General features: G+C 41.6%; 1 protein-coding gene across 2 annotated transcripts in view; it reads right to left on the minus strand.

Moving 5' to 3' along the window:
• Positions 1-16,568, minus strand: part of Atg16 (Autophagy-related 16) — a 111,995-nt gene that overhangs the window by 82,473 nt on the left and 12,954 nt on the right. For both annotated transcript variants that reach the window (XM_071682747.1, XM_071682754.1), the window contains exon 2: positions 7,194-7,351. In XM_071682747.1, coding sequence (XP_071538848.1) covers positions 7,194-7,351 — 158 coding nt within the window. The remainder of the gene's footprint in view (positions 1-7,193; positions 7,352-16,568) is intronic.

A 16,568-nucleotide genomic window follows, 5' to 3' on the forward strand; every position in this document is an offset into this window, starting at 1 on the left:
CAATATAAATAAAAAGTGACGAATAATTTCCCCCTTAAATAATAAAAGACTGGGTGTTTGACGGTTATGAAAGGTGCAAACACACTATCAATGCACTTCTAAATGCCAGTACTAAAGGATATTTATTTTTTTAATTTATCAATTTTGCTTTGTCGCTGTCTCCCGCATTAGCAAGGTAGCGCAAGGAAACAGACGAAAGAATGGCCCAACCCACCCACATACACATGTATATACATACACGTCCACACCCGCAAATATACATACCTATACATCTCAATGTATACATATATATACCCACACAGATATATACATATATACCCAAGTACATAATTCATACTGTCTGCCTTTATTCATTCCCATCACCAGCCCGCCACACATGGAATAACAATACCCTCCCCCTTCATGTGTGCGGGGTAGCGGGGTAGCGGGGTAGCGCTAGGAAAAGACAACAAAGGCCCCATTCATTCATTCACACTCTGTCTCTAGATGTCATGTACTAAAGGAAGCCATCTCTATTTCAGTCAGTCCTACCACAGCAAAACTCATATCCATTACTGTGTCAATAAACAGTTCTTTATGAAAGAGCAAATTTTATATTTCTATCCAAGGCAATGCTCAATTCCCCTGAGGAAGTGGAGAAAGATTCTATCCCCATATTCAGTTTCTAAAAGAAGAAACAAAAGCCAGGCACAAAGTGCTAATCCTCTTTGAAGGCTCAGGTTGGGGTGTCTAAATGTGTGTGGACATAACTAAGATAAGAAGAGAGGAGAGATAAGTAGTATGCTAGAGAAAAGAAACGTGGATGTCTTGGCTCTGAGCAAAACAAACCTAAAGGGTGATGTCTTTGGAGTAAAGTCAGGGGTTGGTAATGACAAAAGCTGAGGAAGAGTAGCACTACTCCTGAAGCAAACAGTGAGGGAGTGCATGACAGAGTGTAAAGAAGTAAAATCTTGATTGATGTGGGTAAAAATGAAAAACAATGGCAAGAAATGGGTGGTTGTAGTGCTTATGTACCTGGCCATGAGATGAAAGATCATAAAAAGTAAGTGTTCTAGGAGCATCAAAGTGAGTGTACCAACAGTTTTGATGTAAGAGACCAAATAGTAGTGGTGGGTGATTCAAATGCGGTAAGTTACGTGGCAGCTGAGGGTATAATTGGGGTGCATGGGGTAGTCAGTGTTATTATTTGGAATTGTGAACAGCTTGGAAAGCTGTGCACTGAAAAAGGACAAGTGATTGGGAATACCTGGTTTAAAAAGAGGGATATACACAAGTATACGTATAAGTGTAGGAGAGATGGTCAGTGGGCATTATTGGATTATATAATGTAAGCCGGAAAGGCAGCAGGCTTGGATGGTATTGCAGTGGAATTTATTAAAAAAGGGGGTGACTGTATTATTGACTGGTTGGTAAGGTTATTTAATGTATGTATGACTCATGGTGAGGTGCCTGAGGATTGGCGGAATGCGTGCATAGTGCCATTGTACAAAGGCAAAGGGGATAAGAGTGAGTGCTCAAATTACAGAGGTATAAGTTTGTTGAGTATTCCTGGTAAATTATATGGGAGGGTATTGATTGAGAGGGTGAAGGCATGTACAGAGCATCAGATTGGGGAAGAGCAGTGTGGTTTCAGAAGTGGTAGAGGATGTGTGGATCAGGTGTTTGCCTTGAAGAATGTATGTGAGAAATACTTAGAAAAGCAAATGGATTTGTATGTAGCATTTATGGATCTGGAGAAGGCATATGATAGAGTTGATAGAGATGCTCTGTGGAAGGTATTAAGAATATATGGTGTGGGAGGCAAGTTGTTAGAAGCAGTGAAAAGTTTTTATCGAGGATGTAAGGATGTGTACGTGTAGGAAGAGAGGAAAGTGATTGGTTCTCAGTGAATGTAGGTTTGCGGCAGGGGTGTGTGATGTCTCCATGGTTGTTTAATTTGTTTATGGATGGGGTTGTTAGGGAGGTGAATGCAAGAGTTTTGGAAAGAGGGGCAAGTATGAAGTCTGTTGGGGATGAGAGAGCTTGGGAAGTGAGTCAGTTGTTGTTCGCTGATGATACAGCGCTGGTGGCTGATTCGGGTGAGAAACTGCAGAAGCTGGTGACTGAGTTTGGTAAAGTGTGTGAAAGAAGAAAGTTAAGAGTAAATGTGAATAAGAGCAAGGTAATTAGGTACAGTAGGGTTGAGGGTCAAGTCAATTGGGAGGTAAGTTTGAATGGAGAAAAACTGGAGGAAGTAAAGTGTTTTAGATATCTGGGAGTGGATCTGGCAGCGGATGGAACCATGGAAGTGGAAGTGGATCATAGGGTGGGGGAGGGGGCGAAAATCCTGGGAGCCTTGAAGAATGTTTGGAAGTCGAGAACATTATCTCAGAAAGCAAAAATGGGTATGTTTGAAGGAATAGTTATTCCAACAATGTTGTATGGTTGCGAGGCGTGGGCTATGGATAGAGTTGTGCGCAGGAGGATGGATGTGCTGGAAATGAGATGTTTGAGGACAATGTGTGGTGTGAGGTGGTTTGATCGAGTAAGTAACGTAAGGGTAAGAGAGATGTGTGGAAATAAAAAGAGCGTGGTTGAGAGAGCAGAAGAGGGTGTTTTGAAATGGTTTGGGCACATGGAGAGAATGAGTGAGGAAAGATTGACCAAGAGGTTATATGTGTCGGAGGTGGAGGGAACGAGGAGAAGTGGGAGACCAAATTGGAGGTGGAAAGATGGAGTGAAAAAGATTTTGTGTGATCGGGGCCTGAACATGCAGGAGGGTGAAAGGAGGGCAAGGAATAGAGTGAATTGGATCGATGTGGTATACCGGGGTTGACGTGCTGTCAGTGGATTGAATCAGGGCATGTGAAGCGTCTGGGGTAAACCATGGAAAGCTGTGTAGGTATGTATATTTGCGTGTGTGGACGTATGTATATACATGTGTATGGGGGTGGGTTGGCCCATTTCTTTCGTCTGTTTCCTTGCGCTACCTCGCAAACGTGGGAGACAGCGACAAAGCAAAAAAAAAAAAAAAAAAAATAATTGACTGGCATGTAAAAGAGAGACTTTTGGATGTAAATGGGCTCAGAGGGGTCACTGGAGGAATGTCTGAATATTGTCCTGTGGAGGCAAGGGTAAAGATTTGTAGAGGTTTTTAAAAAAAGAGGAAACAATGTCAATGAGAAGGAAGTGGTGAGAGGGAGTGAGCCAGAGAAGAGGCTTGTGTGAAGACAGATCAGGAAAGACTAAGTGTAGAAAGGCATAAAATGAGAGTAAATGAAGTAACGGGAGTGGGTGAGGAATGGAGGTATTCAGGGAAGAAGAAGGTAGTACTTGAAAGGCAGCCAACAACCAGGGAGGTATGTTACCAGTACTACCTGCCTGGCTATCGGGAGGGTTAGTGACACCTGCATAGTGAGCCAGCACTTCAGGGGTTGTCAAGCTGCAATCATCTAACCCAGGTAGCTGTTTTTCCTTTCAGCCTCACTTACATGTGGACTACTGGCATTCTGTCCACAAACATAAAATTGCTCCTTGTCACACAAAACACTTGACAACACTTAACTCACTCAACTCATTCTTTGTAACTAGATTTTCCTGTAATGATAACTATGTGCTTGCTCTACCTTTTGGCAAAATGTTTGGGGCAATAGACAGAAGTAGTAAGTATGAACATTTAGGCAAGAGCATTAGGTAGAAACATCAGGTTGAAGTCGGTAGAAACATTAGGCAGGAGCATTGGGTAGAAGCAGTCAGTAGGAACCTCTGCAAACACTGTGCTAGACTTGCCCTCTGCCAGTGGCCTCTTAAGGGTGGGGTATTACAGGGTAAGAAGTGGCACTAGAGTTCACTAGTTATGGAGCCTCTACTGTCATGGCCACCCCCTTGAGGGAGTTCCAGTTGGGAACAAGTGTCAGAGATAAAGATAGATGATAGTAATGCAAAAGATGGGAGGTGGGCAGATTAGAAAGTGAATGGTGGGATGAAAAAGCAAAGTTGTTAATAAAAGAGAAAAGGGAGGCATTTGAGCAGTATTTACAGGGAAAGAGTACAAATGATTGGGAGATGTATAAGACAATGTGGCAAGAGGTCAAAAAGAAGGTGCAGCAGTTGAAAAAGAGGGCAAATGAGAGTTGGGGTAAGGGAGTTTCAGTAAACTTTAGGGAGAATAAGAAGATATTTCTGAAAGAGGTAAATATGTGCAAAAGATAAGAGAACAAATGGGAACATCAGTGACAGGAGCAACAGGGGAAGTGATTATAAGTGAGGAGGAGATGGAGTGAGTATTTTGAAAGACTGTTAAATGTGTTTGATGATAGAGTAGCAGATGTAAGGTGTTTTGGATGGGCTGCAATGCAAAGTTACAGATTCATGGAGAGTGGTTTGGTGAAAACCTCGCGTAAGATGATATGCGGTAAAGAAACTTGAATGGATGGTATTGCAGTTAAATTCATCAAGAAATGGCATAAGTTTGTTGAGTATTCCTGGGAAATTATATGGGAGGGTACTGATTGAGAGGTTGAAGGCATGTACAGAGCATCAGACTGGGGAAGAGCAGTGTGGTTTCAGAAGTGGTAGAGGATGTGTGGATCAGGCGTTTGCTTTGGAATATGTGTGAGATAATTACTTAGAAAAACATGCCTTACATCCTTGATAAAAACTTTTCACTGCTTCTAGCAGCTTACCTTCCACACCATATACTCTTAAGAACTTCCACAAAGCATCTCTATCAACCCTATCTTGTGGAAGTGAAGGTAAAGATTTGCAGTGTTTTTCGAAAAAGAAGAGATGTTGGGGAGAAGAGAAAGATGAGAGTAAGTGTGCTTGGAAAGGAGACTTGTGTGAGGAAGTACCAGGAGAGATTAAGTTTAGAATGGCAAAAAATGAGCGCTAATGACATGAGGGGAGTGGGGCAGGAATGGGATGTATTTAGGAAAGCAGTGATGACAAGTGCAACAGATGCATGTGGCACGAGAAAGGTGGGAGGTGGGCAGATTAGAAAGGGTGGTGAGTGGCTGGATGAAGAAGTAAAGTGAAAAAGTGAAAAGAGAGGCATTTGGATGATTCTTAAAAGGAAGGAGTGCAAATGAATGGGAGATGTATAAAAGAAAGTGGCAGGAGGTCAAGAAGAAAGTGCAAGGGTTGAAAAAGAGGGCAAATGAGACTTGGGGTAAGAGATTATCATTAAACTTTAGGGAGAATAATAAAGGTGTTTTGAAAGGAGGTAAATAACACATGTAACTCGAGAACAAATGGGAATATCGATGAAGGGGGCAAGGGAGGAAGTTATAACAGGTAGTGATGAAGTGAGTATTTTGAAGGTTTGTTAAATGTGTTTGGTGATAGAGTGGCACATGTACGGTGTTTTGGTCAGGGTGGTGTGTAAGTTGAGAGGGTCAGGGAAAATGGTTTGGTTAAGAGAGGAGGTGGTGAAAGCTTTGTGGAAGATGAAATCCGGCAGGCTGCTGGTTTGGATGGTATTTGCCTTCCTAGATAATGTTGTCTCTTTACACATTTTTCAGCACTCCCAGAACATTTGTCTCCACCCCTACCATATGACTCACTTCTGCTTCCATGGTTACATTTGCTGCCATGCCCACTCCTAGATATCTAAAACATTTCACTTCCTCCATTTTTTTTTTTATTTCAAACTTACACCTCAACTAACCTGTCCCTCAACCCTGCTGAACCTGATAACCATGCTTTTATTCACTTTCACTCACAACTTTCTTCTTTCACACAACTTCCAAACTCAGTCACCAAATTCAGTAGTTTCTCAGACAAATCTGCCACCAATGCTGTATCATCAGCAACCAAGAAATTACCCACTTCTGAGGCCCTCTCATCCCCACAGCCTGCATATTTGCCCCTCTCCAAGACTCTTGTATTTACCTCCCTCACCAGCCCATCTGTAAACAAATCGAAAAACCAGGGTGATGTCACACACTCCTGATGCGGACAAACCTTCAATTGGAACCATTCACTCTCCTCTCTGCCTGCTCATACACGAACCTTACTCCCTTGATAAAAACTTCTCACTGCTTTTAGCAGCTTTCTTCCATCACTGTGTATTCTTAAGACCTCCCATAAGGCATTTCTATCAACCCTATCATAAGCTTTTTCAAGATCCATAATGACACATACAAATCCATCAGTGGTTCTATGTATTTCTCACACACATTCCTTAAAGCAAACTCCCGATCCACACATCCTCTACCATTTCTGAAACCACACTGCTCCTCCCCAATCTGATGCTCTGTACATGCTCTCACCCTCTCAATCAATACCTTCCCATACAACTTACCATGGATACTCAACAAACTTATGCCTCTTCAGTTTGAACACTCACATTTTTCCCCTATGCCTTTATACAGTGGCACTATACATGCATTCTAGCAATCCTCAGGCACTACATCATGATCCATACATACAATGAATATCCTTACCAACCAATCATCAACACAGTCACCCCTTTTCAAAATAAATTCAAGTGCAATACCATCCAAACCTGCTGCCTTGTATATGTACGTATATGTGCATGTATGGGCATTTATGTACATATTTGTGTATATGAGTGGATGGGCCATTCTTTGTCTGTTGCTGGCGCTACCTCGCTGGTGGGAAATGGCGATCAAGCACAATGATAATGATATTAATAAGATACATATGGAGCGTTAATGGGATGGCCTTGATTAGGGCCTCGGTTGCCCGTGCCATCTCAGTTAACATAAATGAAAATAAATAAAAAAAATCTCATGATGAAAATCTGTTTCAATGCAGTTATGTCCTTTCATTACTCCTTGCTCATATCTCAGAGCACCAGATGTGATTCTTACTAATTCTTTGTATCACTATGTAGCTGTATGCTGTATTCCAACATTAAGTATACTTAGTTATGGTATAATACATCACATTCATTCTTAATACATCCTCATCTATCTAACAGAACAATTACTTAAACTATCCAATCCTTTAAGGAAATACTCCTGTCTCATAGTCTCATACATACTGCATGAAAGCATTTGAGCACTGTCTTCCTCTTCCTTCAGCAACTCCTTACATACTGTACCCTCAAATTCATCAACATGTCAAATGTAAAAATGACATGATGCAAGTAATCTGCTAACCATGTTAAAAGGATATGAAAACATGTTATCAGTGATGAATGATCAATACTGTTAAAGCTCTACAACAATCCATTGTTAGTCTTTCACCTGAACAACCACTGATGAGGCTCCTCCACCTTCACTGCCACTACTGCCACATCCTTGACTCTGCAACTCGGTATTTGCTTGACGTAGCTTCTCATTTTGGAGAGTCAGCTGTAGATTCTCAGTTCTTAATGATTCACTTTGCTCAAAGAGACGATTATCTGAAATATTTCATGTTGTAACCTAGTCAGATCATAATCTAAATACAGTATATACTAAAAAGCTGCAAAATGTCTGCACAAGCAATATATGAAGTTATAATATCACTACAACACTACCTATACAATTTCAAGTTTTTGTGAGTATGTGTGTACCTTTTCCATGGCTGAACTACAGCACTTAGATTCCAGACTTTGGGTGTAAGCACCTCAGAATCAGGGAAACATATCAGGCTACTACATGTTGGTTTTTAAGCTTGTTTTGAGGCCATTAAAGGCTACCCTAGCATTATAGATCACGTGTACTTACTGTATTCACTCAAAAGAGGTGACCAAGCAGCCTTAAATCATAATGAAGGTACCTCACAATCAAAGTCTGGATCCAAAGGTGCCAAAAACTGGCTTTCAAGGTCAGTAAAGGCAACCACTCATGGTTCAGAGTTACAAGAGCTTCATATAGCCCCTAGAGACCCCAAATTTTGGATGTATATACTTTTGGATGTTAATGTGCTGAGAGATGCAACTGGAGGGATGTCTGATCATTATCTTGTGGAGGCTAAGGTGAAGATTTGTAGGGGTTTTCAGAAAAGAAGACAGAATGTTGGGGTGAAGAGAGTGGTGAGAGCAAGTGAGCTTGGGAAGGAGACTTGTGTGAGGAAGTACCAGGAGAGACTGAAAAAAAGGTGAGAACAAAGGAGGTAAGGGGAGTGGGGGAGGAATGGGATGTATTTAGGGAAGCAGTGATGGCTTGCGCAAAAGATGCTTGTGGCATGAGAAGCGTGGGAGGTGGGTTGATTAGAAAGGGTAGTGAGTGGTGGGATGAAGAAGTAAGATTATAATTGCAAGAGAAGAGAGAGGCATTTGGATGATTTTTGCACGGAAAAAATGCAAATGAGTGGGAGATGTATAAAACAAAGAGGCAGGAGGTCAAGAGAAAGGTGCAAGAGGTGAAAAAGAGGGCAAATGAGAGTTGGGGGGACGGGTGCGGGGGCCAGAAACCCTCCCCTCCTTGTATTTTGACTTTCTAAAAGGGGAAACAGAAGGAGTCACGAGGGGAGTGCTCATCCTCCTCGAAGGCTCAGATTGGGGTGTCTAAATGTGTGTGGATGTAACCAAGATGAGAAAAAAGGAGAGATAGGTAGTGTGTTTGAGGAAAGGAACCTGGATGTTTTGGCTCTGAATGAAACAAAGCTCAAGGGTAAAGGGGAAGATTGGTTTGGAAATGTCTTGGGAGTAAAGTCAGGGGTTTGTGAGAGGACAAGAGCAAGGGAAGGAGTAGCAGTACTCCTGAAACAGGAGTTGTGGGGGTGTGTGATAGAGTGTAAGAAAGTAAATTCTACAATGATATGGGTAAAACTGAAAGTTGATGGAGAGAGATGGGTGATTATTGGTGCATATGCACCTGGGCATGAGATGAAAGATCATGAGAGGCAAGTGTTTTGGGAGCAGCTGAATGAGTGTGTTAGTGGTTTTGATGCACAAGACCAGGTTATAGTGATGGGTGATTTCAATGCAAAGGTGAGTAATGTGGCAGTTGAGGGAATAATTGGTATACATGGGGTGTTCAGTGTTGTAAATGGAAATGGTGAAGAGCTTGTAGATTTATGTGCTGAAAAAGGACTGGTGATTGGGAATACCTGGTTTAAAAAGCGAGATATACATAAGTATATGTATGTAAGTAGGAGAGATGACCAGAGAGCGTTATTGGATTACGTGTTAATTGATAGGCGCGCGAAAGAGAGACTTTTGGATGCTAATGTGCTGAGAGGTGCAACTGGAGGGATGTCTGATCATTATCTTGTGGAGGCGAAGGTGAAGATTTGTAGGGGTTTTCAGAAAAGAAGACAGAATGTTGGGGTGAAGAGAGTGCTGAGAGTAAGTGAGCTTGGGAAGGAGACTTGTGTGAGGAAGTACCAGGAGAGACTGAGTACAGAATGGAAAAAGGTGAGAACAAAGGATGTAAGGGGAGTGGGGGAGGAATGGGATGTATTTAGGGAAGCAGTGATGGCTTGCGAAAAAGATGCTTGTCGCATGACATGCGTGGGAGGTGGGTTGATTAGAAAGGGTAGTGAGTGGTGGGATGAAGAAGTAAGATAATTAGTGAAAGAGAGGAGAGAGGCATTTGGACAATTTTTGCAGGGAAAAATGCAAATGACTGGGAGATGTATAAAAGAAAGAGGCAGAAGGTCAAGAGAAAGGTGCAAGAGATGAAAAAGAGGGCAAATGAGAGTTGGGGTGAGAGAGTATCATTAGATTTTAGGGAGAATAAAAAGATGTTTTGGAAGGAGGTAAATAAAGTGTGAAAGACAAGGAAGCAAATGGGAACTTCAGTGAAGGGCACTAATGGGGAGGTGATAACAAGTAGTGGTGATATGAGAAGGAGATGGAGTTAGTATTTTGAAGGTTTGTTGAGTGTGTTTGATGATAGAGTGGCAGATATAGGGTGTTTTGGACAGGGTGGTGTGCAAAGTGAGAGGGTTGGGGAAAATGATTTGGTAAACAGAGAAGAGGTAGTAAAAGCTTTGCGGAAGATGAAAGTCGGCATGGCAGCAGGTTTGGATGGTATTGCAGTGGAATCTATTAAAAAAGGGGATGACTGCATTGTTGACTGGTTGGTAAGATTATCTAATGTATGTATGATTCATGGTGAGGTGCCTGAGGATTGGCAGAATGCTTGCATAGTGCCTTGTGCAAAGGCAAAGGGGATAAGAGTGAGTGCTCAAATTACAGAGGTATAAGTTTGTTGAGTATTCCAGGTAAGTTATATGGGAGGGTATTGATTGAGAGGGTGAAGGCATGTACAGAGCATCAGATTGGGGAAGAGCAGTGTGGTTTCAGAAGTGGCAGAGGATGTGTGGATCAGGTGTTTGCTTTGAAGAATGTATGTGAGAAATACTTAGAAAAGCAAATGGATTTGTATGTAGCATTTATGGATCTGGAGAAGGCATATGATAGAGTTGATAGAGATGCTCTGTGGAAGATATTAAGAATATATGGTGTGGGAGGCAAGATGTTAGAAGCAGTGAAAAGTTTCTATCAAGGATGTAAGGCATGTGTACGTGTAGGAAGAGAGGAAAGTGATTGGTTCTCAGTGAATGTAGGTTTGTGGCAGGGGTGTGTGATGTCTCCATGGTTGTTTAATTTGTTTATGGATGGGGTTGTTAGGGAGGTGAATGCAAGAGTTTTGGAAAGAGGGGCATGTATGAAGTCTGTTGTGGATGAGAGTGCTTGGGAAGTGAGTCAGTTGTTGTTCGCTGATGATACAGCGCTGGTGGCTGATGCATGTGAGAAACTGCAGAAGCTGGTGACTGGTAAAGTGTGTGAAAGAAGAAAGTTCATAGTAAATGTGAATAAGAGCAAGGTTATTAGGTACAGTAGGGTTGAGGGTCAAGTCAATTGGGAGGTAAGTTTGAATGGAGAAAAACTGGAGGAAGTAAAGTGTTTTAGACTTCTGGGAGTGGATCTGGAAGTGGATGGAACCATGGAAGCGGAAGTGAATCATAGGGTGGGGGAGGGGGCAACAATTCTGGGAGCCTTGAAGAATGTTTGGAAGTCAAGAACATTATCTTGGAAAGCAAAAATGGGTATGTTTGAAGGAATAGTGGTTCCAACAATGTTGTATGGCTGCGAGGTGTGGGCTATGGATAGAGTTGTTCGCAGGAGGGTGGATGTGCTGGAAATGAGATGTTTGAGGACAATATGTGGTGTGAGGTAGTTTGATCGAGTAAGTAATAATAGGGTAAGAGAGATGTGTGGAAATAAAAAGAGTGTGGTTGAGAGAGCAGAAGAGGGTGTTTTGAAATGGTTTGGTCACATGGAGAGAATGAGTGAGGAAAGATTGTCCAAGAGGCTATATGTGTCAGAGGTGGAGGGAACGAGGAGAAGTGGGAGACCAAATTGGAGGTGGAAAGATGGAGTGAAAAAGATTTTGAGTGATCGGGGCCTGAACATGCAAGAGGGTGAAAGGTGTGCAAGGAATAGAATGAATTGGAACAATGTGGTATACCGGCGTCAACGAACTGTCAATGGATTGAACCAGGGCATGTGAAGTGTCTGGGGTAAACCATGGAAAGTTCAGCGGGGCCTGGATGTGGAAAGGGAGCTGTGGTTTCGGTGCATTATTACATGACAGCTAGAAACTGAGTGTGAATGAATGGGGCCTTTGTTATCTTTTCCTAGCGCCAACTCGCACACGAGGGGGGAGGGGGTTGTTATTCCATGTGTGGTGAGGTGGCAATGGGAATAAATAAAGGCAGACAGTTTGAATTATGTACATGTGTATATATGTATATGTCTGTGTGTGTATATATATGTGTACATTGAGATGTATAGGTATGTATATTTGCATGTGTGGACGTGTATGTATATACATGTGTATATGGTTGGGTTGGGCCATACTTTCATCTGTTTTCTTGCACTACCTCGCTAACACAGGAGACAGCGACAAAGCAATATAAATAAATAAGTACTTTAAAATCTGGGCAAGGACATCTGTATTCAATGAGAGAAGTGTTCAACTGGTTGGAAAAAGCAAATTTAACTGTAAACCTTGGGAAGGAAGAATTTGCTAGAGCAACTGTAGAATATCTGGGTTATGTCATTGGTAAGAGAAGTGTCTAACCAATTAATGCTAATGTGGAAAGTATTATATAATATCCAGCACCTACAAATAGGAAAGAATTATTGAGATTTCTGGGTATGGCCAGATATTATCGTAGATTCTCTAAGAATTTCCCAATCGTTGCTTTACCATTAACCAACTTATTGTCAAAGATAATAAAATTTGTGTGGAGTGAAACGGATACTCATAAGTCCACCCAAACTTTCTACTACAAATCAAGATAGACCATTTAAATTGTAGATAGATGCTAGTGATTTTGTAGTTGGTGATTTTAATGCAAGAGAAAGATGATGTTGATTTTCCAATTTGTCATTTTTCAAAGAAGATTTTTCATATGAGAAAAACTACAGTACTGTTGAAAAGGAAACACTGGCATTGATTTTAAGTTTGAATCATTTTGATGTTTATTTGAGGATCAGGTAGGCCAATCCATGCGTTTAGTAATCACAACCCCCTTATCTTTTTGCATAAGATGAAAAACGTAAACCAATGTTTAACAAGGCGGAGTCTTTTGTAACAAGATTATAATTTGATTATTAAACATATACGATGAAAGGATAATGTTGTAGTCGATGCCTTGTCTCATATTCCAGTTAGTCATGAGGCAACCTGTAGCTGACTCATGCTCATTTTGGGAGGGGGATGTTACAGTTATCTCCCCTCTTTACCAATAATTATCCAAGGTATATTATATTCTTTTGAAAAGTCTGATTGTCGTACATTTAAATGTGAAATTTTGCTTATTTAATTGTAAATAATTTAATAGCAGGTATTTTCACTATTGTTACAATTCATGGGAGACCAAGGAACATGTAAGAGATAATAGAAATTAATACAAAGTCCTTGTATACAAAAGTAGAAAAAGTACTGGAATGTTCTGGTTTTTCTCACTTTCTGAATAGGTTTTGGTAGGATTTTGTACTATGCTTGTCTGATAAATGTATCATGATATCTGCACACATCTTGGTGACTTCAAAGTATTATAAATTGAGGCCAGTATATTTGCCTAAGACTTGCCAGGTAAAATAAATAGAGGGAGATCATTGTATCAAGAGTGAATTATGTTATATTCATGTTAAGAGCACATGTTTATTTTTTCATGTAAATATATTTTTGTAATTCTTATAGTCCTGTATTTGGCATTTAACCAGTGTTGGATATAAGAGAATGTATATATCAAGCACCTATCAGCAGTCAGATGTTAGCTAGAATGTAAGGGGATCTGTCTAGCCCAAATCTCCTTCAACAGAAGCCATTATTTCAGAGTTCTGTCTTATGGGCCGATGGGGTGATTCTACATCCTTAAAGGAAGGGGTGAGGTCGTAACATAAATGGGAAACAAAAGGAGTCACGCGGGGAGTGCTCATCCTCCTCGTAGACTCAGATTGGGGTGTCTAAATGTGTGTGGGTGTAACCAAGATGTGAAAAATGGAGAGATAGGTAGTATGTTTGAGGAAAGGAACCTGGATGTTTTGGCTCTGAGTGAAACGAAGCTTAAGGGTAAAGGGGAAGAGTGGTTTGGGAATGTCTTGGAAGTAAAGTTAGGGGTTAGTGTGAGGACAAGAGCAAGGGAAGGAGTAGCACTACTCCTGAAACAGGAGTTGTGGGAGTATGTGATAGAATGTAAGAAAGTAAATTCTTGATTAATATGGGTAAAACTGGAAATTGATGGAGAGAGATGGGTGATTATTGGTGCATATGCACCTGGGCATGAGAAGAAAGATCATGAGAGGCAAGTGTTTTGGGAACAGCTGAATGAGTGTGTTAGTGGTTTTCATGCACAAGACTGGGTTATAGTGATGGGTGATTTGAATGCAAAGGTGAGTAATGTGGCATTTGAGGGAATAATTGGTATACATGGGGTGTTCAGTGTTGTAAATGGAAATGGTGAAGAGCTTGTAGATTTATGTGCTGAAAAAGGACTAGTGATTGGGAATACCTGGTTTAAAAAGCGAGATATACATAAGTATACGTATGTAAGTAGGAGAGATGGCCAGAGAGCGTTATTGGATTACGTGTTAATTGACAGGCGTGTCAAAGAGAGACTTTTGGATGTTAATGTGCTGAGAGGTGCAACTGGAGGGATGTCTGATCATTATCTTGTGGAGGCTAAGGTGAAGATTTGTATAGGTTTTCAGAAAAGAAGAGTGAATGTTGGGGTGAAGAGGGTGGTGAGAGTAAGTGAGCTTGGGAAGGAGACTTATGTGAGGAAGTACCAGGAGAGACTGAGTACAGAATGGAAAAAGGTGAGAACAATGGAAGTAAGGGGAGTGGGGAAGGAATGGGATGTATTTAGGGAATCAGTGATGGATTGCGCAAAAGATGCTTGTGGCATGAGAAGAGTGGGAGGTGGGTTGATTAGAAAGGGTAGTGAGTGGTGGGATGAAGAAGTAAGATTATTAGTGAAAGAGAAGAGAGAGGCATTTGGACAATTTTTGCAGGGAAAAAATGCAATTGAGTGGGAGATGTATAAAAGAAAGAGACAGGAGGTCAAGAGAAAGGTGCAAGAGGTGAAAAAGAGGGCAAGTGAGAGTTGGGATGAGAGAGTATCATTAAATTTTAGGGAGAATAAAAAGATGTTCTGGAAGGAGGTAAATAAAGTGCGTAAGACAAGGGAGCAAATGGGAACTTCAGTGAAGGGCGCAAATGGGGAGGTGATAACAAGTAGTGGTGATGTGAGTAGGAGATGAAGCGAGTATTTTGAAGGTTTGTTGAATGTGTTTGATGATAGAGTGGCAGATATAGGGTGTTTTGGTCGAGGTGGTGTGCAAAGTGAGAGGGTTAGGGAAAATGATTTGGTAAACAGAGAAGAGGTAGTAAAAGCTTTGCGGAAGATGAAAGCCAGCAAGGCAGCAGGTTTGGATGGTATTGCAGTGGAATTTATTAAAAAAGGGGGTGACTGTATTGTTGACTGGTTGGTAAGGTTATTTAATGTATGTATGACTCATGGTGAGGTGCCTGAGTATTGGCGGAATGCGTGCATAGTGCCATTGTACAAAGGCAAAGGGGATAAGAGTGAGTGCTCAAATTACAGAGGTATAAGTTTGTTGAGTATTCCTGGTAAATTATATGGGAGGGTATTGATTGAGAGGGTGAAGGCATGTACAGAGCATCAGATTGGGGAAGAGCAGTGTGGTTTCAGAAGTGGTAGAGGATGTGTGGATCAGGTGTTTGCTTTGAAGAATGTACGTGAGAAATACTTAGAAAAGCAAATGGATTTGTATGTAGCATTTATGGATCTGGAGAAGGCAGATGATAGAGTTGATAGAGACGCTCTGTGGAAGGTATTAAGAATATATGGTGTGGGAGGCAAGTTGTTAGAAGCAGTGAAAAGTTTTTATCGAGGATGTAAGGCATGTGTACGTGTAGGATGAGAGGAAAGTGATTGGTTTTCAGTGAACGTAGGTTTGCAGCAGGAGTGTGTGATGTCTCCATGGTTGTTTAATTTGTTTATGGATGGGGTTGTTAGGGAGGTGAATGCAAGAGTTTTGGAAAGAGGGGCAAGTATGAAGTCTGTTGTGGATGAGAGAGCTTGGGAAGTGAGTCAGTTGTTGTTCGCTGATGATACAGCGCTGGTGGCTGATTCATGTGAGAAACTGCAGAAGCTGGTGACTGAGTTTGGTAAAGTGTGTGAAAGAAGAAAGTTAAGAGTAAATGTGAATAAGAGCAAGGTTATTAGGTACAATAGGGTTGAGGGTCAATTCAATTGGGAGGTAAGTTTGAATGGAGAAAAACTGGAGGAAGTAAAGTGTTTTAGATATCTGGGAGTGGATTTGGCAGCGGATGGAACCATGGAAGCGGAAGTGAATCATAGGGTGGGGGAGGGGGCGAAAATCCTGGGAGCCTTGAAGAATGTGTGGAAGTCGAGAACATTATCTCGGAAAGCAAAAATGGGTATGTTTGAAGGAATAGTGGTTCCAACAATGTTGTATGGTTGCGAGGCGTGGGCTATGGATAGAGTTGTGCGCAGGAGGATGGATGTGCTGGAGATGAGATGTTTGAGGACAATGTGTGGTGTGAGGTGGTTTGATCGAGTAAGTAATGTAAGGGTAAGAGAGATGTGTGAAAATAAAAAGAGCATGGTTGAGAGAGCAGAAGAGGGTGTTTTGAAATGGTTTGGGCACATGGAGAGAATGAGTGAGGAAAGATTGACCAAGAGGATATATGTGTCGGAGGTGGAGGGAACGAGGAGAAGTGGGAGACCAAATTGGAGGTGGAAAGATGGAGTGAAAAAGATTTTGAGTGATCGTGGCCTGAACATGCAGGAAGGTGAAAGGCGGGCAAGGAATAGAGTGAATTGTATCGATGTGGTATACCGGGGTTGACGTGCTGTCAGTGGATTGAATCAGGGCATGTGAAGCGTCTGGGGTAAACCATGGAAAGTTGTGTGGGGCCTGGATGTGGAAAGGCAGCTGTGGTTTCGCGCATTATTGCATGACAGCTAGAGACTGAGTGTGAACGAATGGGGCCTTTGTTGTCTTTTCCTAGAGCTACCTTGCACACATGAGGGGGAGGGGGATGTTATTCCATGTGTGGCGAGGTGGCGATGGGAATGAATAAAGGCAGACAGAGTGAATTGTGTGCATGGGTATATATGTA

Source organism: Panulirus ornatus, chromosome 3 (genome assembly GCF_036320965.1).
Source record: "Panulirus ornatus isolate Po-2019 chromosome 3, ASM3632096v1, whole genome shotgun sequence".
Taxonomy (NCBI): Eukaryota; Metazoa; Arthropoda; class Malacostraca; order Decapoda; family Palinuridae; genus Panulirus; species Panulirus ornatus.